Genomic DNA, 24,594 nt, shown 5'->3' on the forward strand with positions numbered 1-24,594 from the left:
GAAGGTAACAGGGTCAAAGCAGAAGTTTTGAAATGTGTATCATTACCATATATACTGTTTAAAAATCAATAATAAAATGTATCTGTGTGTGGTGTGCCGGTAATTTATTTTAGCCATTCCGTTTAATTTCAGTTGCATAAACAATGCTACTATGTTGTCTGTCTTGTTGTCCAGTATGACCAACTAGCAGTTAACCAATTGTTCGGTGATTAGTCTTACTTTTCAATTCCAATTAGATAAATGACATAAAAAAGTCGGGACCAGTCTTGAAGAAAAAATGTGTGAGGGGCAGAGGGCGTAGCCTAGGCCTACATTCAGTTTCTTGTTTTGTGGTTCTCCCGGTCTCCCTCGTTTCGTGACATCCATTGAAATTGTGTTGCTCTCTCGCTATATCGATTTATAGTGATTTGCAAGTTATTTCCCGGATGCACTGTCATTTTTTTTATTGATGCACTGTAATTGCGTGAATACGATTAAAATCAAGTGCCCTTTTGTGTTTTACAATCTGTTACCAGTTTAAATAAATTGATTCATTTATTTGAAGCAACTGCACGTTAAAACGTTGAAAGTTAGATTTAGTTTAGAGTAATAATGTCCGTTTAACTACAGCTGAACTGTGCGTCTTGAGAAATAACAGAGAGAGGGCGCACTTTTTAAACATGAAGGCTATTTTCAGTCTCTTAGCAACGTGTTTGTTTGTGGGGTTCCCTCGTTTCGTAACATCCAGCTTGGTCGATTGAAACATTTCATTGCATCGCTCTCGCTATATTGATTCATAGTGGCGATATACAATGAATCAAGTTGAGCTTCTGTCAGACCGAGTCGCAGCTGTTCAACTTGACAGAAAGAGAAACAGAGAGCTGCAACGCCGAGACAGGATCTTCAATGACACTGTCCGCACGATTGGAGTAAGTTAAGTCTGTGTGCTGGAGATCGTTATACAGAGCTGGAAGCAGCATTTGCAAATTAGTTTTTGTTTGTTTCTTTCTTGGGCAGCTTGAGAAGGATGCTCTCGACCATCAAGTTAAAGAACGAGCAGAGAAGGACCAACGCGAAGCAAATGAACTGAAAGTCTATGGTGAGCTCAGCCAGCAAGGACCAAAACCTGCAAAAAATGTATTAATTAAATATATTTACAGTTACAATTTACATGCTCAATTTCTGTTTGTTTTTTTTTCGATCAGGTGGTATAACTGTCTTTAAAAGAAAAGAAAAAATATGAAATTACTTTCTTATTTTTTAAATTGATCACTAATTAAAATGCTGAATGGGAAGGATCAATTTTGAAATATTGGTAACTTAACTGAGCATAATATTATATTATTATTTATTTAAAAATATATATATATATTGGTCAAAAGTTTTGAAACATTACTATTTTTAATGTTTTTGAAAGAATTCTCATTTACACTCATCAAGCATTTAAAAAAAAAAAAAAAAAAACTTCAGTGCACGTAAAAAAAAAGCTTTTGAAATAAAGGCAGTTATTTTTTAACTTTTTATTCATTAAAGAATCCTGGAAAAAAGTTTCACAGGTTATAGAAAAATATTAAGCAGCACAACTGTTTCCAACAATGATAATTATATTATATTGATCAGGTGACACTGAAGTCTGGCTGATGAAAATGTAGCTTTGCATCACAGAAATACAGTATATTAAAATAGAAAAACATTATTTTGTAAATGCAGCCTGGGTGAGCATAAGAGACTGCTTTCAAAAACTTTAAAAATAGTAATATTTCCCAACTTTTAACTGGTACTGTAAACGTGAAACTTTTTTGGTCATTAATTTTTCTTCTCTTACATTTTTTCAGCTGATGACCTTCTGTGCAGTGATCGTGTAGCCTGTGTCCTGGAGCAGCGGCAGAAGAAAGATGAGCGCCTGCTGAACGAAGCCATCGTGCAATTTAGGCAACAATTCCAACAAACCACCAGCCGACGTGAGTTCGATCTGAATGATCCAGAGCTGCTGAAGAAGCAGGAAGGGGTGCGGATACTCCCGGGACTGCCTGGAGAAGATCTGGCCCAGAAGGAGAGGCTGAGGAAGCAGCAGGAACAGCTCCGGGCATGGACTCTACAACAGCAAGAAGAACTGGAGCGAGCAAAACAACAGCTACAACAAGAAAGTACGTTCACTTGCTGAATGGCAGCCCCTTATATCTGAGCTCTAAAAACGGTTAACATTTTTTGTGATTTTTCGTCCCAGTCTTCAAAATTTAGTCTGATTCTTTCTGAAACTGTAGATTATAGCAGTGAATCTATTAAAAATAATTTACATTTATGCAATTTAGCAGACGCTTTTATCCAAAGCGACTTACAACTGAGGAGTACAGGAAGCGATCTGTCATGAAGAGGCGAAGAAATGCAAAAAGTGCCCCAAAATACAAAGACTTGGATATTACTCTGTGTAGAATAGGGAGGGAAAAGAGAAAAATAGAGGAGGAAGAGTTAGAATTTTTTTTTCTTTTAGGATAAGATTAAGTGCTCATGGAAGAGATGAGTTTTTACCTGTCTTTTGAATGAAGCGAGTGATTCTGTTGTGCGTATGGAGGAGGTAGATCGTTCCACCAACCGGGAACGGTGAATGAAAAGGTTCTGGAGAGGGATTTCATGCCTCTCTGTGATGGTGTATGTGTGTGTGTATTTATATATATATACAGTCTTGTTCAAAATAATAGCAGTACAATGTGACTAACCAGAATAATCAAGGTTTTTAGTATATTTTTTATTGCTACGTGGCAAACAAGTTACCAGTAGGTTCAGTAGATTGTCAGAAAACAAATGAGACCCAGCATTCATGATATGCACGCTCTTAAGGCTGTGCAATTGGGCAATTAGTTGAATTAGTTGAAAGGGGTGTGTTCAAAAAAATAGCAGTGTGGCATTCAATCACTGAGGTCATCAATTTTGTGAAGAAACAGGTGTGAATCAGGTGGCCCCTATTTAAGGATGAAGCCAACACTTGTTGAACATGCATTTGAAAGCTGAGGAAAATGGGTCGTTCAAGACATTGTTCAGAAGAACAGCGTACTTTGATTAAAAAGTTGATTAGAGAGGGGAAAACCTATAAAGAGGTGCAAAAAATGATAGACTGTTCAGCTAAAATGATCTCCAATGCCTTAAAATGGAGAGCAAAACCAGAGAGACGTGGAAGAAAACGGAAGACAACCATCAAAATGGATAGAAGAATAACCAGAATGGCAAAGGCTCAGCCAATGATCACCTCCAGGATGATCAAAGACAGTCTGGAGTTACCTGTAAGTACTGTGACAGTTAGAAGACGTCTGTGTGAAGCTAATCTATTTTCAAGAATCCCCCGCAAAGTCCCTCTGTTAAAAAAAAGGCATGTGCAGAAGAGGTTACAATTTGCCAAAGAACACATCAACTGGCCTAAAGAGAAATGGAGGAACATTTTGTGGACTGATGAGAGTAAAATTGTTCTTTTTGGGTCCAAGGGCCACAGGCAGTTTGTGAGACGACCCCCAAACTCTGAATTCAAGCCACAGTACGCAGTGAAGACAGTGAAGCATGGAGGTGCAAGCATCATGATATGGGCATGTTTCTCCTACTGTGGTGTTGGGCCTATTTATCACATACCAGGGATCATGGATCAGTTTGCATATGTTAAAATACTTGAAGAGGTCATGTTGCCCTATGCTGAAGAGGACATGCCCTTGAAACGGTTGTTTCAACAAGACAATGACCCAAAACACACTAGTAAACGGGCAAAGTCTTGGTTCCAAAACAACAAAATTAATGTTATGGAGTGGCCAGCCCAATCTCCAGACCTTAATCCAATTGAGAACTTGTGGGGTGATATCAAAAATGCTGTTTCTGAAGCAAAACCAAGAAATGTGAATGAATTGTGGAATGTTGTTAAAGAATCATGGAGTGGAATAACAGCTGAGAGGTACCACAAGTTGGTTGACTCCATGCCACACAGATGTCAAGCAGTTTTAAAAAACTGTGGTCATACAACTAAATATTAGTTTAGTGATTCACAGGATTGCTAAATCCCAGAAAAAAAAAATGTTTGTACAAAATAGTTTTGAGTTTGTACAGTCAAAGGTAGACACTGCTATTTTTTTGAACACACCCCTTTCAACTAATTGCCCAATTGCACAGCCTTAAGAGCGTGCATATCATGAATGCTGGGTCTTGTTTGTTTTCTGACAATCTACTGAACCTACTGGTAACTTGTTTGCCACGTAGCAATAAAAAATATACTAAAAACCTTGATTATTCTGGTTAGTCACATTGTACTGCTATTATTTTGAACAAGACTGTATATATATATTTTTTAATAATGAATGTGGTAGCAACATGAATACAGTATACTTTAAATAATATTTGTAAATATATTTAAATAGTATTTAAATAAAAATAAATAATATTTGTGTTTTTTAAATACATTTTTATAAAATACTATCAAGGCTTGTATTGTCAATACAATTAACTTTGGATTTGTGCATTTTTTATTTCTTTATTTATTTTTTCTACATTTTGGGGATAAAATTACTGCTATTCAACAATATATTTGAATAATTGTTAACATTTAATGAGCATAACAACAACAATTACTGAACATGATCAGTCATAACTTTCAACAACTAGTATCAATGATTTTTCTTTTTAAAAACCATAGTGCATCAGTACGATCAAAGCAGACTTTCTCTGGACAGCCGAGCTCTTGAATTGCAGAAGAAGGAGGAACAATGCAAGAGAGCCGCAACTATCGCCACCAAAGACTTTAACCTGGCACTGGTGAGTCGAAAGTCCACAAAGTAGAGACAAAAAGAGGAAAAACTGCTTTATAATCCATTGTTCCTTGACCACAGGCTGCAGACATCACTCACCGACGTGTAAAAGAGCATCACGAGGAAGAGGAGAACAACCAGACGGACATCCTGAACCAGCTAAATGGGGACCTGCTGATGGAAAACCCTGAACAGAATGTTAGTGTGTTGGGTTTGTCTCGCCTGCGCAGGGACTGTTACAAGGGAATGCGTCCTAAAGAGCTCCAGCAGTACACGCAGCACCAGCTGGAGCAAGCAGAAGATAGGAAGGTAACTTTTATTTATTAATACGTAACATCATGAAACGTCGCAAAAGATCAAAATATACGTAATTGTTGACGACTGAACCAATATGTGCAGAGGGCTATCATGAAGCAACGGGAGAAGGAGCTTCAGGAGCATCACGAGCAAATGACATCAGCCCGTGCTGCACTGCTGCTAGAAAGACAGCAAGCACGCATTAATAAGGAGCTGCGCAGGGCTTTAGACAACACCAATGCACAGCTGGCCCAGGCACATGATGCTAAGTGAGTTACAATGGCTTTGGTTGTATATATAATTAGCACTTACTACTAAAAGAATAATTTTACAGTCATTTAAAAGGCACAATATGTAGTTTTCGCCACTAGGGGTCGCTTTTTCCAAAACAAAGGCGTAGCTTGACGCCTTGATTTCGCGGAAGTTGTTGTCTTCACCTCTACAGCCGGTGGAAAAGAATCTGACTGAACTCGGGCAGAATTCATATTCAAGTATGAGCTAATGTATTAACGATTTATTAACGTTACTGTAATATGAAGTTGGGTAAGGCTGAAAGCCGTCGGAACGGAATGTGGCCGGAACGTCTGGAGCGACTGCTAATGAGAGACAAGCGCGACAGATGGGTCTAGAGCTATAATATGATGCCACAGATGAGCGCTTCTGCTTGTTCCGGTCATGTATATGTGGGATAACGTTAAAAATATCGCTGTTTTAACATATTAGACACAATTGAGTGTGTTGAAAGTTATGTTATAATGCTACTCTATGAGTTCGCTCAGGGGCTACTATGAGACACTGCAGTTATCTAAATCTATATTAGGCATTGTAAAACATAGTATTCAGGGTAAATCAAGAAAACGTGATTTAAACAATAAGACTAACTGTGTTGTGCTATATAACAATGATTAATTTTTGCCGATGAATGTATCCAAACAGTTGCTCACCTGTCTAATAAATCACATAATGTATAAAAGCGTCTGGCATTTCCATGGTTTCGACAAAATAAAACTGGAAATCTAGGGTAACATGGGTATAATGTTATTGATAGGCGACACACAGACACGGTCCTGGTAAAAATTGCTTATTTCTCTGGAAACATTTGGGATAATTATGTTGACTTTTGTACTTACACGAGTCAACAAAATATATAACATTGTTCTGGTGGTTTTTGGATATTTTACTCCAAAAATCCTACATATTGTGCCTTTAAGTAATTTGAAATGACTTTTTAGGGCCCTAGCACCGACGGTGCAATGACCCTAATGGAATTGCTGATCTGATGTGGGTTTCAGAAGTCAGCATGCCAAAATGGCGCAATAGCGCAACCTATAAATTCAACAAAGCACCCCTTGCGCTACACGTCACATTCATGTACGAAATTCTGTAGGCACATGTTACATTCCACACGTCCTGATTTTGCAGAGTTGAACATATTTTGTTGATCCTGGAACAACATTCTGGTCTAAAAAAAATGTAACCCTAATTCTACCCAAAAATTATCCCTAAAATGAGAGGGATGGTTAATAACACTGATGTAGAAGCACCTAACCCTGGTTGTAAGCCTACATTTGACAAACTTTATTCTTGTCCCTCAGATATGATTGGTTGATTGGATTGTTGTTTCAGAATCAACAAAGATGTTGATCCAGGAATATGTTGCAGTTGGTAAAATCAGGCTTGACTAAAATCACAATGGGGGTTTTATCCGCAACAAACTTCAACAACAAATATTCTTTAATATCGCATTTGGGTTCAGGTCTTTTTTTATGTGCTTCATTAAATATAGAGCTGAAAATAATTCTCTCTAGCTTGAGTTATTTATTTTGTAACAAATACAAACACTGTTTCCATTTACAGGAAAAAACATCTCCAAGATGTGTACACCAACATTCCAGACGAGCGCTACTTTTCCCAGTTTAATACCAGCAGCAGATAAACATTACTGCAGGCACCTGAAAGATGAACACCATCAGTGCACAGCAGTCGAAGACAATAAACCATATCATTTTACAGTCAATAGACGGGGGACTCCAATGGAAGTGTTTTGGAAAGCTGTACAATTTAATAGGTCACAAAGATGGCAAATGTTACATGGAGTTGTCACACTAGTTTTAATTTTTATTAAAACATTCATGTTGTAAACAAAATGAGTCACATATTCATAAGCAACTGAAGTCAGGTAACCTAAAAGAAGCTGCCAAAGTCATTAAAGTAACAATATACATTTTAAAACTAATACTAACGTTTTTTCATAAAATAGAACTGGCGTTTAAAAAATAAAAATCACACTTTTTATGGTTTGTCAGGTGTCCTGATAGTGGTCTACCCTGTAAATACCTATATGCATCATAAATCAACATTAGTATTAACAAACTTGCACGCAAACTAGAGTCCTCCATTTTGTTTCAGTGGAAGTATAGACGGTCAGTACTAGGGTTCTGCACCAGATGGCAGCACAGGCCTGTTCAAGATATTACATTCAGATCTTCACTTCAAGTAACAGCGTAAATTGCAGTATTCACACCCCAGTATGTTCACCAATGTGACAAACATAAGGGGAAGACATCCTGTAAACAATGCCTTTAATGCAGTGTTTAAAATCCTCCTGGTTTAGACATTACCTGTCAAAGTAAACTTCCTAAGACAAACTTGTCCCATTTCACCAGCAAATCCTCAATAGCCTCCTCCTTTCTTTGACTTGGCAATGAGCTGTACCTAGAAATGAAGAGGGAGAGATCAAATAAGTTACGAAATGAAGAGCGAGAGGTCAAATCGAATCTATTATTATTATTATTATTAAATAAGTTACTAAATGAAAAGCGAGAGGTCAAATAAGTTACGAATAAACAGCAAAATCCTGGTTGTAGATCATAAAAATGCCCAAATGAACTCACAATCCTATAAGTCCTAAATTATGACACTTGTAGTTGTGTTACCTGAGGGAGTTTAGGACCAGTTCTTTCAATGTGCCTAAATTAAAGCTCATTCCTCCAAAGCCCATAAAGGCTTCATAGAAATCATGTGAAAGGCCAGTGGCCCCAAAGAGAGCTGGATCATCTGAGCTGATCACTAGAGGATGACCCTCAGCCATCAGCACTGCCGCTGGGTGGTCTCGCAGGTCTGACACCAGTTTCAACACCTGACAAAGGGTCACAGTATTTTAGAAGTGTTTTCAAAATAAGTGCCGGCTATTCAGACAGTTGCAGTGAAACATAAATATAGAAAAGATTGAAACCTATAGAAAAGATTTAACCTTGCATGACAAGATTAAATTAGTAGGATATTTACATATTATATAATTTATATCTTAATATTTTCTGTAACACTACATATAGTTAACTTGAACTTCTACAGCATTTATAACCTTCCATTGAGTTATTTTCACCCGAAACATTTGTGGTTAAAACTTAAGAACCTAACAAATCCTTCTCTGATGGGTCAATTTGACCAAGAATGCTTTTGATTCAGCCCTTTTAATTCAGCTCAAAAGGTTTATGCATGAAAGGGAGAGATGAGGCATAAGGTCTGTTTTACATAAATTAACAAATACTGTAACAAATGTATGAATGAATGAGGCATTTATATAGTGTGAAGTGTTGCCAAATTTTCTTAATTATTATTAAATATTTATTATATTAATATTTTTTACTGTTTCTCTCATTCGTTAACTGTTTAAATTGTTGCGACTGTAGCATGTATATCAACTATCACAAACAGACATTCATCAGAATTGTGATTTGAACAAAATATGAACAGGAATATAGCTACCTAAATAGCTATTTGGCTACTGATTCAAATGAGTTGTTTGGAATTACATACACAAAAACAATAAGACCAGGAACATGTATTAAGGAAGTACAGTTGTCACATTAAAGGCATATGAGTGATGATATACCTGATTTGAGATGGGGCAGATTTCAATTGGTACGCCCATCTTTCTAGACATTTCTTTAACTACAGGGTGCCGTACCAAGGCAAAGCCATGACCTATACGTTTGGTGTTGAATAGAAGAGCATCCATGATGTTCTGATCGACATCTGTTCCCTGTAAATCTGTGAGAAAAGTGGATGAAGTAACCGTATGTTACTATAGCAACCGTGAAATAAAGGAAAGGCACTCAATCATTTTGAGCCTAAAGGACGACTTTGAGTTACACTGCTTTGTACCAGATAAAAGAGCAAAGATGTCAAAGGAAACCTGTCTCTCCTGCATGGAAAAAGTAGGGCAGATTAACACCCCTTTCTTCAGGTATACTCAAAGCGTCCTTGAAGTACCACAGAGGTCTTCCAGGGTCTTCTTGTCCTATCTGGAGTTATGAAAGTTCTAAAGTTTCTTCACATATTGTGTATTTCAGCAATATGCTTATCACCGAACCATCAAATACTCACAAAGTCAAAGCCTGCCATGATATCTGGAAAGTTACTTTGTAGTTGAATTGCTTCTTCTACTGCCTTCACCGCCTCTGTTGCATTTATTCCCCTAAGAGCAACAGGAAATTGTTTCTGTTCATTCAAATGTACTTGAATCAAACTAATATTTGACGTAGATCAATGTTTATCTCACCTGTGGATGGAAAAAATTATCCGAGCCCCTAAGAAGTCTGGGTAGTGTGACCTAAATCTCTTCACAACTTCCTGGCAGGCCCGCATACTCCAGTCCTTATCATTCAGTCGGCCATCAAGTTCATATGTCTTGAAATTTTCAAATAAAAATGAGCACATATTCATTTTTATTTATTGTACAATCTATTTTATTTCGAAGCTCATTTCCACCATGGAATAAAAAAAATTAAAGTTTGAGTTTATGCCTCACAAAAGATGATAAAATGTTGCAATGACCTTTCTTATTTAATTGTTTTTTAATTCTGTGGCAGAAACCACAAAACAGTGATTTTTTGAGATTTGCAATTGTGAGAAAGCCACAACTATAAGTATCAAAAGTCTAAAACGTCTCAATTAGCTTTTTTTAATATTCGGTGGTGGAAACAAACTTCTATAATTTTTATTTTTATTTAAAGAGAAAATGTGTCCATACCGCTGGCAGCAGTGCCCTGATTTCCACAAACATGATGTTGTCCTCATAAAACTGCCTGAGACCTTCATATAGGTAGTCTTTGAACACAGGTGCATAGGTGACCAGACCATAGGCCACCAAGAATGCCTGCTCAAATCTCTTCCACACGACATCTTGGTTAGGATAGTCTCTGTCTGGGTCCTCAGTGAAGAGTGTGAGATTTCGAATGAAACTGGAGGCAAATAAAAATTTAAGACAAACATGCTTTTGCTACAGTCTCAGATTTACTGCGGTTTTAGTTCTACCTGTTGTCCAGTTCGGTGCTGTTTTTAATCTTCTCTCTGAGGGATCTGAGCAGGGTCCATGAGGAGCAGCGTGGATGAGATCCAGGCTCTCTAGAAGAGAAGGTAAACTGCACGGTCTGCTCATCTGTGAAGCACACGTAGCAGTTGTCCCTGTAGGTCACGTTCTTCACTAGCCATTCCACATCTACCATACCAAAGTCATGAACATGGAGGGCCGCACCTGGACAAATGATGAATCAGATGTATCATCAAACTTGAGCCTATTTAATTATATAGTATTTGCCATTATACATATTTACTTCCATTCAAGTTCTTTTTTTTTTTTTTTAAAGTAATCTGCATTTATAGTAATATTGTGATATATTATTCAAATTTAATTGTTTCTATGTAATCTATTCCTGTGATAACTCCAGTCTTAAGTCACATGATCCTTCAGAAATCATTCAACTATTTTAATTTGCTGCTCAAGAAACATTTAAACATTTATTAAAAAACTGCTTAAATGTTTTGCGGAAACAGTAAAAAAATGTCTTTACTGTTACTTTTGATCAATTTAATTGATTCTTGATTGGATGAAAGTATTCATTTATTTACAAAGATTTCTATTTCAAATAATGCTGTTCGTTAAAACATTCTTTTCATGAAAGAATCCATATATATTTGGTGGTGGTTGAGGAGATTCCCCCTTCTATGTAAAAGCGCTTTGAGTGCCTAGAAAAGCGCTATATAAATGTAATGAATTATATATATATATACATATACATATAGCCAAAAGTTTTGGGGCGCCTGCCTTTACATGCACTTGAAATTTAATGACATCCCATTTCTAATCCATAGGGTTTAACTTGGAGTTGGCCCACCCTTTGCTGCTATAACAGCTTCAACTCCTCTGGGAAGGCTTTCCACAAGGTTTAGGAGTGTGTTTATGGGAATTTTTTTCCATTCTTCTAAAAGCGCATTTGTGAGGTCAGGCACTGATGTTGGATGAGAAGGCCTGACTCGCCGTCTCCACCCTAATTCATCCCAAAGGTGTTCAGTTAGGTTGAGGTCAGGACTCAGGCCAGTCAAGTTCCTCCACACCAAACTCACTCATTCCTGTCTTTATGGACCTTGCTTTGTTCACTGGTGATCAGTCATGTTGGAACAGGAAGAGCCCATCCCCAAACTGTTCCCACAAAGTTTGAAACATGAAATTTTCCAAAATGTCTTAATATGCTGAAGCATTAAGAGTTAAGGGGCCAAGCCCAACCTCTGAAAAACAACCCCACACCATAACCCCCCCTCCACTAAACTTTACACTTGATACAATGCAGTCGGGTAAGTACCGTTCTCTTGGCAACCTTTCTCGGGCATGGAAACCCATTCCATGAAGCTCACTACACACTGTTCTTGAGCTAATCTGGCCACATGAGGTCTGCTGCTATCGATCTGCTCTGTGATTTTACATGTGCTACCACTTCATGGCTGAGTTGCTGTTGTTCCCAATTGCTTCCACTTTGTTATAATACCACTAACAGTTGACTGTGGAATATTTACTAGTAGTGAAGAAATTTCACAAACGGACTTATTGCGCCTATCACGGTACCACGCTTGAATTCACTGAGCTCCTGAGAGCGATCCATTCTTTCACAAATGTTTGTAGAAGAATCTGCATGATTTTATACACCTGCTGTGGCCATGGAAGTGATTGAAACATCTGAATTGGATGAATCCAATGATTTGGAGGGGTGTCCCAATACTTTTGGCAATATATATATATATATAGAGAGAGAGGGGGGGGGTTCATACATACAATCTACACAATATCTCTGCATCATCATATTACTGCACCTTTAGGCATCTTTTGAATCAAATTAAAAACAGGACTTTTATCAATGAACCGCTTCGCCTTGAAGAAATGCATGGATGGTGGGAACGGTCCTGCTTCTATATCATGCTGCTTCAGTTTCTGAAGCTTCGAGTCAAGCATTTTCTCTCTCTCGTTCAGTGTTATGTTGCCTCCTGTCCTTCTAAATGCCTCCAGCCTTATCAGAGCCTCCCGCTTCCTGGGATCTGGTCCACAGTTACATGATGCACACCACAGAAACAGCATCCATATCCGCATCAGGTCTCGCAGTGTCAGTGTGTGCATGGCTGTGATGTAATTCAACCACTGATCTCTGTGCTATTGGTGAAAAGTAATGAACAAGTGGGTTAATTATGTAAATGTGCATTACATGATTTTGTGCTTTAATGACTGATATGATCTTCTTGGATTTATTACTGACAGATGATGCAGTGCCACGCACTGAAGAACTGAAGAGTAAAAGTCTTCAGTTACTGTAGCCATGTCAACCATGATTATACTTTATCATTAAATAATAATTAAAAACTGTATTTTTAGGTGCATTTGTCTCACCCAAATATATTATGAATGAGAGAGTCAAATGTATTAATTTAATAAATAAATTAAGTGATTAGTATCTGGCTGGCTATATATATATCACATTTTAAAAATACTTTTTCGTTTTACTGGTTTAGGCTGCATAATGTTAAATTTTGTAGCTAAACTAGTATTTACGGTGATGTTGATAGCACGTGAAGGCAACATGACAGCTGTCAACCTGTGAGGTCTGCAGTTATAAAGAAAGGGGGTTTTCCTACTGATATAGATATAAATACAGATCAGTGGGGTTTGCCCACAACTTCCACTTCTTTTTTTTAAACTGTCAACTGTTACTTTAAGACCAGCAACCGTAAACCAATGCCGATGGAAAATCAGCTGCCAGCTGTTTGAAACCGTTTACTTCTATAAAGCAAAGTATAAATTATCACATTGATGTAAATGAAATCTATCAATGATTCTAACACAATGTGACCGTCTGTTACAGGTCCAATTACAACCCACATGACACAGCAGTTTGTCAAGCAGCACGCTACCTATTAGGACGATTAGGGTGTTTTTTCTTTAGCTGTTGTTTTCTTTATAATTCTTTGCTGATATAGCTCATAACGTTTATAAACGTCTGACGAATTTAAACGTTTTAATAATCAAGAAAAGAAGGTTTCACCTAAAACCCTACACCACCAGTAACGTAAGGGCATTACTTGCCGAAATAAATACCAAATAAACTTACAGAAAAATAAATACATTCCGGAACACAACGAATTAGAAAATATCTTACCTGACGATTGAATACAACGTATCTCTGCAAACACACTGGCAGTGGAGATGCAAGTTATTGTTTGTTTTTAGCCGAGCTTGATCGACCTCACTAGACTTCAACAACAGAAAGTGACGTCATGCTCATTGAAGATCATTGGCTGGGTCTGCTGTGCGCGTGGACAAAAAAAAAACTACCTACAAGGACAAAGATTTGCCAGCGTATTCTAAACCAAGGCTAGCTAATATTAACTGCATTTTGGTCTTGATTTTCTAACTTTGAAAGTCCATAAAGTTATTTATTTACTATTATCATAATCCAGGGAGGTTTCTCATGCTTTTGAACCCTGACAGAAATCTTTGAGACTTTCTGTGAGTGAGTAGCCTACACTAACACAAGAATATTTAGTCTGTTTCACACAGTATAGTAGGCTATACACACACAACCTAGATCATGTCAGTTAACGAGTAGTTAAAATGTAAATCAAGCTTAGTAGCCTTGCTACCCCATGGTTTTTCCGATATTTACAACATCTAAAGTAACGACAATGTAGCCTAGAAATCTAGACGCACCCTAGCGGCAGCAAATCTAATCTGCCGCGAGTGTCGTCTAGGAACTCTCAATACAGTTCTGACCGTGGCATACCTGTCAACATTTGGGTATCAAAATCCCGGATAGATTCGGGGGGTTAGGGGTGCTTTGGTTCGTGGGGCATAAATCCTCACATAAACCTCTAACACATTTTATTTGTACTTGTGCTCTTCCTACCTTAACAAGTAGGAAATATACATAAATTGTTATCAGTTTGCACTGAACAAGTTATGTATTATATATAGATTAATCCTTATTAAAGGTACTGAAGTTATTTACTCAAGAGCAGAGCATATTTGAGTGAGCAATTACTTTTGTTCTTTACATTGTCAGTGGTTACTGTCACTTTAAAAGATCTTCCACTGTCGCACATGTGGATGTTTGTGCGATGCTGAAGTCGCAGTTACAAAACGCGTGACTGTCCCCCACCCTGCTCCGATTCAGAAAATTAAATTCGCTGTCCCATTGATCAAGGTATTTACACAAGGGTTTTTACCTTCCGTCTCGTTACGTCCATCATCCATCTTTGTTTTGTTTCCCCCCCGCATTGTCACTCGTCATCTGACCTCACACTAACCTCACACACTAACTTTGCGACAACAGCCACCTACTACTGCAGATGGCAATTATTGCGAGGCTTTACAGCTCAGATTGTAAATGTTTTTTATACTCCGGTATTATTATTTTTTAATAACGCAGGTTAAAATACGGAGATTTATGGGAAAATACTAATGCAGGAGGATGGCAGGAAAGAAGGGTAAAATACGGGACTTTCCCAGCCAAAATGGGATACTTGACAGGTATGGACCGTGGAGATCCATTTTTGCAACACGACTGAAGCATGATGTTGTGACGCTTCCCCTTATTTGTCCATTCAAATCGGCTCAAATGCAGCGCAGCATTCCTTCCTGGAATGCTATGCGGGCATGTTAAAAGCATAGACAGTAAAAGAAATGGACGGAGCGATCCCATTGCCTTCTACGGCGTTAAGTGATGTCAGTAAAGGAGCACTCACTTCCTGATGGCTGAGCGAACTGCGCAGGCTCAGACTGAGCTTGACGACGTAGATGTGACGTGAGCCTCCTGTCTGACAGCTGTAGGTCTTCTAGTAGTTGTGGAAAGGGAAAGCTGAATCACGTTGTTTAAATATTTTCTCCCGTTGCTTTTGGCTCACTATGGGCTTCTCCCCATTCTTCCCCCTTGACTTTATCAGACTTTATGTCTCCACGTCTCCCCGACTGTCTTATAGACAGTAAAAGATTGCCTGCGAGCGTCTCCTCAGGTCTATACGGTAATTTCTCAACTGTGCGACAGAGTCGCGTTGGTTATGACGCAATAGTTAGCCTATTTTTACAAAAACAGCTTCTACGGGGTGATAGTGTAAGATACAAGGTAACGGAGCCTTTTATGCATTGTCGTGTTTCTTTAGAAATAAACAATGGACAAATGGAGTCTTTAAACGTCTCAGATGTAAAGTTATTCACTGTCAAAGTGACTCAAAAATGAATGGGAGTCAATGGGATGCTAACAGCAGGTGATGGCTTGGTTAGCAATGGCAGCCCCTAGGGGTGGAACGCTTTCCGAGCGCTAGATTACCCCCTTGGTTAAAAGTCGCTTGACGTCACCCATAGGAATAAGGTGGAGCACGGTGCGACAGAAGTGCTGCACAGACAAGTGGATCTGCACCTTTAGCTGGAAAAACCAAACTCTGTTCAGGCCAATCACATCGTGTATAAAGTCGGTGGGCGGGGCTTAACATAATGACCGCAGAGCCGCTTGTGTGCTACTAGTGAACCCAGAAGCTGGCGAACGGCGGTCTTTCGAATCAGCTTTGACTCTGACTCTGGAAGACTTGGAGTTAAGCTTTTCTCTGAGAAAAGAACGGCACTGAGGTCATTCTTAAAAAGGGAAGAAGTGTTTGGAGTTTTGCCGACCGGATACGTCGAAAGTTTAATCTATCAGCTAGCTGCTTCACCTTCATTGGTCTGGTTGGTTGTAGCGCTATCCTATCGCATGCAGAGGGAGTTTGAAAGACAACCGTTTATCCCGCCCCTTGAACCGTCAATGGTGAGTTTCCAGACCAAACATCTTGATGTGGGTCTGGCTTGTCAGGCTAACGACAATGCCGAATAGCCTACTTTCATTAGTGCCATGCATGCATGTTTTCATTAGAGGAAGTGCACAGAAAATCGACAACTTGAAAACGAGCAAAATCTAATGAAACTTAAATTTATTCTAAGAAATGTACAGTATAGAAAATACTTCGGTCCATTTCCAAAATAATTTGTCATTCAGGTAAGAACTTGTAAACTTCACATAATGAAAGTTACCGGTGTCGTTTTGGATTCCATCTTCGCTAATGAGGTAAAGTGAACCGTTTCAAAACAAACATGAAAAGAACATTTATATTAAAAAAAAAGACAATTTACAAAATAATTGCAAATAAATATGATTCACATTTAACCAGCTAGTTACTTAACTAGTACAGACAGAATGGCAGCAGAGATGTTGAAGGGTGGATTCAAGAGATACAGATCTGTTACCCAATACCCACCAATAAGTGAAAGAAAAAAAGAAAAACATCTTTACACAGCAAAATTCACACATTCTTGTAGTTCATTACAACTAAATCATCCCTTTACATATTAACAGTGGAGTAGGACAGTTCTCTGACAGACTGCTTAAGTGACACATCATCACTTATTAGCAAAGACAGGTACAAAATGGTGGACAACTTCCATGTCATCTCACAGCTGCTAGTTTTGTCATATTCCTAGTTCATAAAATACATATAAACAGTTCACGTCCACAAAAATACTCGCCCGCCATTATGCACCATCACAGGTTTTTGGCACAAAAGATCTCAGTGTACCAAAAAACAAACAAAACAAAAAAACACTCAAATCCTTCTTTCAAGGTGCGAAACCTATTTTCCACTTTGAAGTGTGAATTCCATAGAACAACAAAATGAGGGCAAAAATGTGAACCTCAGACACTGCCTTCTTTTCACTTATGGTTGTAAAAACCAGTATTCAAAAAGTGGAATGCAGATGTTTTAATAATGTTCAAATTTGGCACTGATAAATTAATCACCATTCGGTTATGCGAGTGGATATATTAAGGCTAAAGTGTCGATTTAAGGATCAAGCCATCAATCATGAAAAAGCATATTAAACAAGTGACAAAAAAATGTATCTTTATATGCGTCTATGAAGGGAATAGAGAATGTGCCACATTCTGGAAATATGAGGTAGATAATTCTTGCTGCCATATTCTCACAAATTGCCGATACTATTTAATGATTTGTTGGTGAGCTTTATAAAATAGTAATTCAGACAGACCATAAGGACACATAAAAAACAAGCAGATATTCAAAGTAATTCATTTAGTGCAGGACAATAGGAGGAGCAATGAAAATAAACAACCATTCTACTCCGTTTTCCGGTCAGCCCTCCTCCTCCATAAAAAATTAAGCATTTAAAACAAATATTAAGCTAATTCAAAAGAACAGTGTGACAAATGACATTAACCACAAGAACTGCTTGTCTGGTTCCTGTGTCTGTACTGAAGATCACAGATGATTTGAAATTAATCACAGTTCCAGTGACTTTTCATTGTAATTTTTTCATTGAATATTCATTCGACAATACCCGTATTAAAATCACTACACCCTGAGGACATATTCAGTAAATTGAATGAAGAGCGGAAGCATTCATGTAAAATATGAGCACATCAACATTTCTCCCATTTGGTCAAAGGAGCTACAAGGGTACTTTTACAAGTCAGTGTAAAGGCTGATATATACTCTCATCTAATGCATTGTTAATATTGTGACTCAGCTAGTTATTTTTGTGCCAAATTCAACTTACATTCCAATATGTGAAGAAGAAAAAAAACAACAAAAACAATTTAAGATTGATATCAGGTGACAAATGATTCATTGTGCACACAATCTAGCAGGACACATCAATACGCAAGACAACACAGAGATGGAGACAACTTAAGTGAAAAGTTAAAATTTAGTCCCATACTAAGAAGCACACATCTAATTTAAGTCCAAGGCCACTCATTCCAGTATGAAAGACTTTTCCTAGTGCATAACAAATACAGCAGCCAAGTTCTCTGCCAGTCTAAGAAAATCGAAGACAATCTTCAAACTGAAGTGGCATTAAAAGAATGCACATCTCCAGAAATAAAGTGGATACTATGCTTTAGTTGAGATGAACACCACCTCACAGGTGTGGGGTTTCCTAGTGGAGCAGAAGATCCATCTTTTATTCCTTGAGTTGTATTACTACATCTAAAACCATTCACAGAACATTCAACAAGTACATGAAGACAGCAGAGTCTAGAGTAGTCTAGAGTCTAAAGTAGTCTCAGTACGTTCTTTACTAAACCTGAGTTTAACTTTGAACTGGAACACCAACAGGTATATCTTGCTCTTCTCATGGACAAAAATTCAGTTTCTTTACTTAAGAAACAGCCCATGCAAAGGAGCTTGGAGATGTTGATCCTTTGTAGGGAATGAGTCTAAAGACACTCCAGGCTGAGAAGAGAAGATGCAGACCAGTAGAAAAGATTTTGAACAGTATTAACAGGACTGAAGATTCACTGCTCTTCACTGGTCTATGGTCATTGATCGAACCCCTTGGCACTGATAGTTGTACCTTTCCCGTCTTAATTAGCGCCAGGAGAGGAAGGGTTATCAGTGTCTCAAAAAGTTTTCTAGGTGGATAGGATCAAGGCTCCAATTGGTACAATAACTAGCTTTTTTCAGCAAAAAAACCCAAAACATTTTCAATCAATCTTCCTATTTTTTGTTGTAGGGCTCCTTTTCCTTGTATTCAAGGACATAGCAGTGTTGTGGAAGGTATTTATTTTCCTTGGGTTGCTTAAGATATTTTTTTTTGTCTTTTCTTTTTTTGCCCTTTTATACTCCTTGTTTATTGCCTGGGCCATTAGGGGATGGTGTACCCAACATTTGATGCCTATCAGACAAGAAAAAGTGTGATTAAAGGTAAGCACATTTAATTTGAAAGCATTGTGCAGACAAATGTTGATGAATGTGTAAGTAGATTGTTCTTCTGGATCCAGATCAATTATGTCATAAAATTTGAAAGATAAATTAGATCTCTTACCCAGTGCGAATTAAGTGTTCAGCAGCCACTGCTCTTTGAGGAACCATCATTCCCTGGAAGTGCCCTGCAACATTTGGATGCCTGTACATAGCCATTCGAGTTTGACCTGGAGAGAATGGCAGGTGCTGGGGCCTCTGTAAAGCTTCCATCAAATGTGGATGAGGATGCTGTGGTGCAAAATGTGCACTGGGAAATTGCTGGCCAGAATACGGCCCACTTGCCATCATGTGGGGTGGATGAGTACCACTTTGCTGCATGCTGGGATGCATGCCACGAGGCCCATATGGAAAACCGGGGTGTGGCTGAGCTGAAATGCGACGTCGGGCTGTAGCATTGTGGCTGTCCAGGTCTAAGATCTCTTTTGGACTCTCTGAGCGTTCAGAAGGCTCTTCAGTTCTTGCCTGCTTGGCAGGGCTGCCTTCCTCTCTATTCTCCAAAGCACTGCTATGAGACCCATCAGGTAAAGGACTGGGTGACATTAAGCTCCCACCAGATCCGTCCGAGCCATGTGGAGACATGCTGTTGTCCTTGTGTCGTCCATTAAAACTTCCAACAGATGGTGATGGGTAAGAATTGGGCATCATAGGGTTTTGAGGCTGGTATGGAGGTCTAGGCCACTCCTCAGATGAAAATCCAGGTCTGCCATGTCGGTTGTGCTGATAGAACTGCTGATGCTGCTGGAACTGAGGATGCATGCTGGGGTGGCTCTGAGGATGCTGTGTGGCCATGCGATACTGGTATTGAACGCCTTGCTGGTGATAACTAGGATAGTGTGCAGGATTTTGATGAGTGTTATTACCCTGTGATGGAGGTCCCTGGTTTGGGTAAGGCTGGTGATTTGATGTGTGTAATGATCTACCCATCTGTGGGCCAAAGTGTTGGTGTGCTGGTTCACTTACACTATATTGGTTCACAGTGTTGCTCTCTGGACCCTGAGAGTGTGCTGGATGAGCCTGATTGTGAAGGGGTGCTGGCTCTGGCACAAGCTGTGTTTGTGGCTTTGGACTGAAGGGCTGTTGTTTGTAAAGCCCACTGGTACAATCAGTCCTCATGTTAGCATTGCTGCTGTCTAGGGAAGCTGTGTTCTCATCTGACATTTCCCTGCTGGTAGGCTCACAAGGCCTTTGGTCTCCCCGATCAGCCGGAGAAGGCTGAACAAGTGGATGGGACACAGGATGACTAGGAGGTAGAGAGCTGAGGGTTGCAGGCTGATGAACACCTGGCTGACCCCCCTGAGGTGGAATATGTGGCATTCCATGAAGAGGTCCTGCCTGTGAGCCTCTGACAGATCCGTTATGTGGTATTTGCTGTGAGCCGTTCTGAAAGTACTGATTAGATGCATTTTGTGGCATCTGTTGAGGAAGATTCTGTAGAATATGTGGAGGAACATTATGTGACTGATGTTGCGAACCATTCTGAAGAAACTGTGGTGGAATTTGTTTATGGATTTGTAGAGAGGGGTGCTGGGGACTTTCATCTGGGGTTTTATGGGTAACTGTCTGAGAACCATTTTGTGGAAATGAAGAATCATCAACAAATTTTTGCTTTTGAGTTTGAGAATTTGGGTGGTCACCATTGTGGACTTTCTCTGGATTTGACAGTCTATGTCTGTTTTCAGTATGATTAGGACCTTCCGTATTTGGATTAGATACAGATGCCGAAGCTGTTCCTAGTGAAGGATGAGCAGATGTTTCTGTTGGATTGGGAAGAGAACAGCTGTCAGCCTTAGTCAGAGCACTCTCTGTTGACCGTTTATCACCAGATTTTGGACTTGAACCTGTCAGGATATACAATGGTGTTAAAATGTGTTTAAACCACACAGGTGCCATCAAACTTATGATATAATTTTCATCAAATGCAATTGTGTAATGCCAAAAATATGGCCAGGAATTCCACTCTTACCTTTGGGGGATATGGGAGTGTACTGGTTGTCTGCAACACAATCTCTAGAAGGCCCGAGGAGAGGGTTTTCAGGAGAAGCCAGTGTAGCAGAAACTAAAGCATTGCCACCACTTTGTGACTGAAAGTTCCCAACATGATGAGATGATGAGGTTGAGAGCTGCTGGAGGGCAATCATCTCTGGACTATCAAGCATGGATGCCAAATGTGGCCTTGAGACCTGAGGGGCCTCTGGTGGTCTTTGGCCAATAGGACCTTGGGAGTTGACAGAGGGCATTCTATATTGACCATTTGCCATTGCATAACCAGTACTGTGTGGAGAACGTATCATGTTGTGATTGTATGGATGTTGGCTAGTCGCACTCTGTTCTTGCATCATAGGTCCACCAGGTGATGGCTGCCCCTGATGGTTCATGGGTGGCCACATCCTGGGCATATTTATGCCATGGGGGCCATAAGGAGGGTATGAACTATGCATTGGGACACCTGGGCTGGAGTACCGGTTCCCCACAGGCTGCATGGAATGCCCTTCTAGATGTTGGCGTGAAGGGTACATGTTGCCTTCAGGTGGAGGGGCACAGAGGCCTCCAGGTTGAAGGGCCATTGGCCTTGGGCCAAGAGAAGGACCATGAGTGGGACCAGGATAGGAATGTTGCTGATTTGGAGCTTGAAGCGGCCGGCCATCAGGTCCAACTGGGTATCTGGGACCAAGATGTGGACTATTTATGTGGGAACCCTGTTAAAGAGAAAAACATTATAAACAACCTTAAAGGTGAGTTGACAATTTTTAAATGATCAAAACTAAAACTGATCGAACATAATACCTGCATATTGTATTGAGGTATATGCTGACTTCCATGGTCTCCCGGTTGCCTGGACATGAGGGGTCTCTGTCCAGGGTATGGATACTGGGGATCAATTATCATACGTTGAGCATACATCCCTGGTCCTGAAGCACCTGCAGGTCGTTGAAACTGTATGCAAAAAGAGCACATCTCTTATGAAGTACTGGCAGTAATAAATGCACAGGGAGAACTTTAGAATAGTAGTCAAAACAGTTGATTCAGATGTAAACAATAAACAAATTTAGAAACCATCAGTGCGGACTTACCTGTTGAGCAGGATGTAACATGCCAGCCTGTTGCTGCCCTGGGTAGATATGAGGATATGGGGGACCATTGCTGTAGTGTAGCGGAGGAGGTTGTAAAGCGGATTTGAGTTTGTCTTGTTGATTGTTTCCCTTGCCACTATTTGACGTTTTGCGTTTTTGAACCTGCTCAGTGGCTCTGATCAAGCTCTCGGGACCTGACTGTTTGTGACTTTTGCTCTTTTTCTTATCCTTGCGGTCACGGTCCTCACTGCTCACGTGAAACTCCTCGTCTGTGTCGCCATCCTCAGAGGGGAAGTGCTTCAGTAGGGCTCGGCTAAAGCAGCGTTCCAAGGACTCAGCCATTATTGTGTATTCTGAGAAAATACAGACAGGTAAGCATAAGAAAACACACATGCATATGATCTCATCTCCCCATGCAGAGCAAGCACACCAACTAGGTCACAGAACCACAGTTGACCTCTGAACCCACCACCCCCAGGGGAATGCATTCTGATGGATGGATGGCTCCAGGGAGGGGAGCTGTGGGGCTGGAATGTCTCTGTGGCACTGCAGGACCTGGCGGACTGGAGGACAGCTCAATCACTCTCTATTAATCAATGTCAGAGCCTCTCCACATACTTCCACTATTAGCATGACTTGCTTTGTTTATTAATTATTAACACTGCTACACATTTCTAAATTTTAATTAATAATAATTAGGGATATAACAATTCACTCAACTAGCGATTCACGATACTAATTTCACTAAACGTTAAGATAAATTATAAAATAAAAGTCCTTTTATTTCTAAGACAAAATTCTGCATATTTCTGTGTAAAATTTAAATATATATTTTGTGCCAAATAATAACTCAACTGAGATTTTAAAAAACAAATCCTCAAAAAGTCCCTTCAAAGAGGTTGTTTCAGCTTCTTCACCCTCATCCTGCACTGAATAATAGCAGACATAGACTAGGTCAAATTTAAGTACAAAAGTGATAAGGGTTTCACATTGTTATAAAGGCAAGATTTTAATTATTATTTGTATCATTATACTTGCATGAGTTAAAAAAACAGAACACATTAAGATGAATAATAAATCGAGAAATAATTCCATGAACACATTTACAGAAAGAGATAGTAAGTCTGTGGAATACATTCTTGCGCTGGTCTTTTACTATGGCAGAAAATAGCCTAGTATCTTTCGCTGTGAAAACACTGATGCACCTTGTGATCTTGATGGCAATAGACGCATCGAGTGGGGCTGCAAATCCGCCGGTCAGTGTGGTTTGGCCTATTGTCTTTTACATGCAGACAGAGGTGACTGAGACTCTCACTGTGTTGAGTATTAGTCCCTGCTGTTTAAAGCGTGTATTGCGATTTGTTTAACAACTCAACCGACTTCAATTATCACACATTTGTATCAATTTTCAACAGGCTCCGACTGAATCGTTACATCCCTATTAATAATGTTACATTTATATAGTGCTTTTCTGGGTACTCAAATTGCTTTACATATAGAAGGAGGGAATATCCTCAACCACCACCAATGTGCACCTGGATGATGCGACGGCAACCATATTGTGCCAGAACGCCCACCACACACCAGCTGATTGAAGGAGAGGAGACTGAGTGATGAAGCCAATCGGTGTATTAGGAGGCCACAATGGACAGGGGCCAATGGGCAAATTTAGCCAGGATGCCGGGGTTACACCCTTACTCTTTTCCCGAAGGACATCCTGGGATTTTTAATGACCACAGAGAGTCAGTACCTCGATTTAACGTCTCATTCAAAGGACAGATTTTGTTGAGTTGATTGTTAAACCATTTCACTTCTGCTTGCATGCCACAAATGTTGATAACAAAACTGTTAATCTTGATCATATTTACCACTTTCTTCTCCGTTGTATTCCAGACAGTTCTCAAACATAAGCTTTACGTCAGCCACAAATTCTTCCTTAGCAACGTACTCCCCATCATTCAGTTTTCTCTCAATGGTGGATAGGTCCATTGGAGTCTGACAAAACATTTTTAACATCTTATTTATTTATTTATTCTTAAAAAGGCCAAATACATTTCTTTAAAACAGCTTGTATGCCTACCTGTATGATTTCATGATAGTTAGGGGCATAGGACTCATCAACAGGCTCCATGAATGGCCAGGCATCTTTGTGAGCTTTGAGTGCCTCCAACACTGAAGAGAAAGTAGTTTTACATTATTTCAGTGAAACTGCTGAGTACTGAATGAGGAAACAAACACTGTGGTTTGACCACAACAGAAGGTCCATTGTGCAAACGTACCTTTGTAGAGAGCAGTGTAATCGTCATCCATGTCATAACTGCAATATAGAAATAGGAGTA

The 24,594-nt window shown here is 39.4% G+C and overlaps 3 protein-coding genes across 6 annotated transcripts in view; 1 reads left to right on the plus strand and 2 right to left on the minus strand.

Annotated features, from left to right (window-relative positions):
- Positions 1 to 503: 503 nt before the first annotated feature.
- Positions 504 to 7,337, plus strand: ribc2 (RIB43A domain with coiled-coils 2). The gene is made up of 7 exons (XM_067436639.1): positions 504 to 908; positions 997 to 1,078; positions 1,815 to 2,126; positions 4,646 to 4,764; positions 4,839 to 5,066; positions 5,157 to 5,323; positions 6,912 to 7,337. The coding sequence occupies exons 1-7, from the start codon at positions 792 to 794 to the stop codon at positions 6,988 to 6,990; spliced, it is 1,104 nt and encodes a 367-aa protein (XP_067292740.1). The 5' UTR covers positions 504 to 791; the 3' UTR covers positions 6,991 to 7,337.
- Positions 7,332 to 13,685, minus strand: ada2a (adenosine deaminase 2a). Of its 3 annotated transcripts, XM_067436637.1 has the most exons (11): positions 13,538 to 13,685; positions 12,204 to 12,537; positions 10,374 to 10,593; positions 10,090 to 10,300; positions 9,619 to 9,746; positions 9,444 to 9,534; positions 9,253 to 9,361; positions 8,950 to 9,107; positions 7,991 to 8,193; positions 7,676 to 7,769; positions 7,332 to 7,515 (listed from the first exon to the last, which is right to left on the minus strand). In XM_067436637.1, the coding sequence occupies exons 2-10, from the start codon at positions 12,502 to 12,504 to the stop codon at positions 7,679 to 7,681; spliced, it is 1,512 nt and encodes a 503-aa protein (XP_067292738.1). In that variant the 5' UTR covers positions 12,505 to 12,537; positions 13,538 to 13,685; the 3' UTR covers positions 7,332 to 7,515; positions 7,676 to 7,678. The 3 variants fall into 3 exon arrangements, with proteins under 3 accessions (XP_067292738.1, XP_067292737.1, XP_067292739.1); XM_067436636.1 differs by having other exon boundaries at positions 7,332 to 7,769; XM_067436638.1 differs by lacking the exon at positions 12,204 to 12,537 and having other exon boundaries at positions 7,332 to 7,769; positions 13,538 to 13,669.
- A 2,630-nt stretch (positions 13,686 to 16,315) lies between these two features.
- Positions 16,316 to 24,594, minus strand: part of cecr2 (CECR2 histone acetyl-lysine reader) — a 40,469-nt gene continuing 32,190 nt past the window's right edge. For both annotated transcript variants that reach the window (XM_067435698.1, XM_067435697.1), the window contains exons 11-18: positions 24,535 to 24,572; positions 24,336 to 24,427; positions 24,124 to 24,250; positions 22,256 to 22,608; positions 21,969 to 22,118; positions 21,148 to 21,880; positions 19,246 to 21,022; positions 16,316 to 19,095 (exon numbers count right to left, since the gene is read on the minus strand). In XM_067435698.1, coding sequence (XP_067291799.1) covers positions 19,038 to 19,095; positions 19,246 to 21,022; positions 21,148 to 21,880; positions 21,969 to 22,118; positions 22,256 to 22,608; positions 24,124 to 24,250; positions 24,336 to 24,427; positions 24,535 to 24,572 — 3,328 coding nt within the window. In that variant the 3' untranslated portion in view covers positions 16,316 to 19,037. The remainder of the gene's footprint in view (positions 19,096 to 19,245; positions 21,023 to 21,147; positions 21,881 to 21,968; positions 22,119 to 22,255; positions 22,609 to 24,123; positions 24,251 to 24,335; positions 24,428 to 24,534; positions 24,573 to 24,594) is intronic.

The sequence above is a fragment of the Pseudorasbora parva genome, chromosome 25, assembly GCF_024679245.1.
Source record: "Pseudorasbora parva isolate DD20220531a chromosome 25, ASM2467924v1, whole genome shotgun sequence".
Taxonomy (NCBI): Eukaryota; Metazoa; Chordata; class Actinopteri; order Cypriniformes; family Gobionidae; genus Pseudorasbora; species Pseudorasbora parva.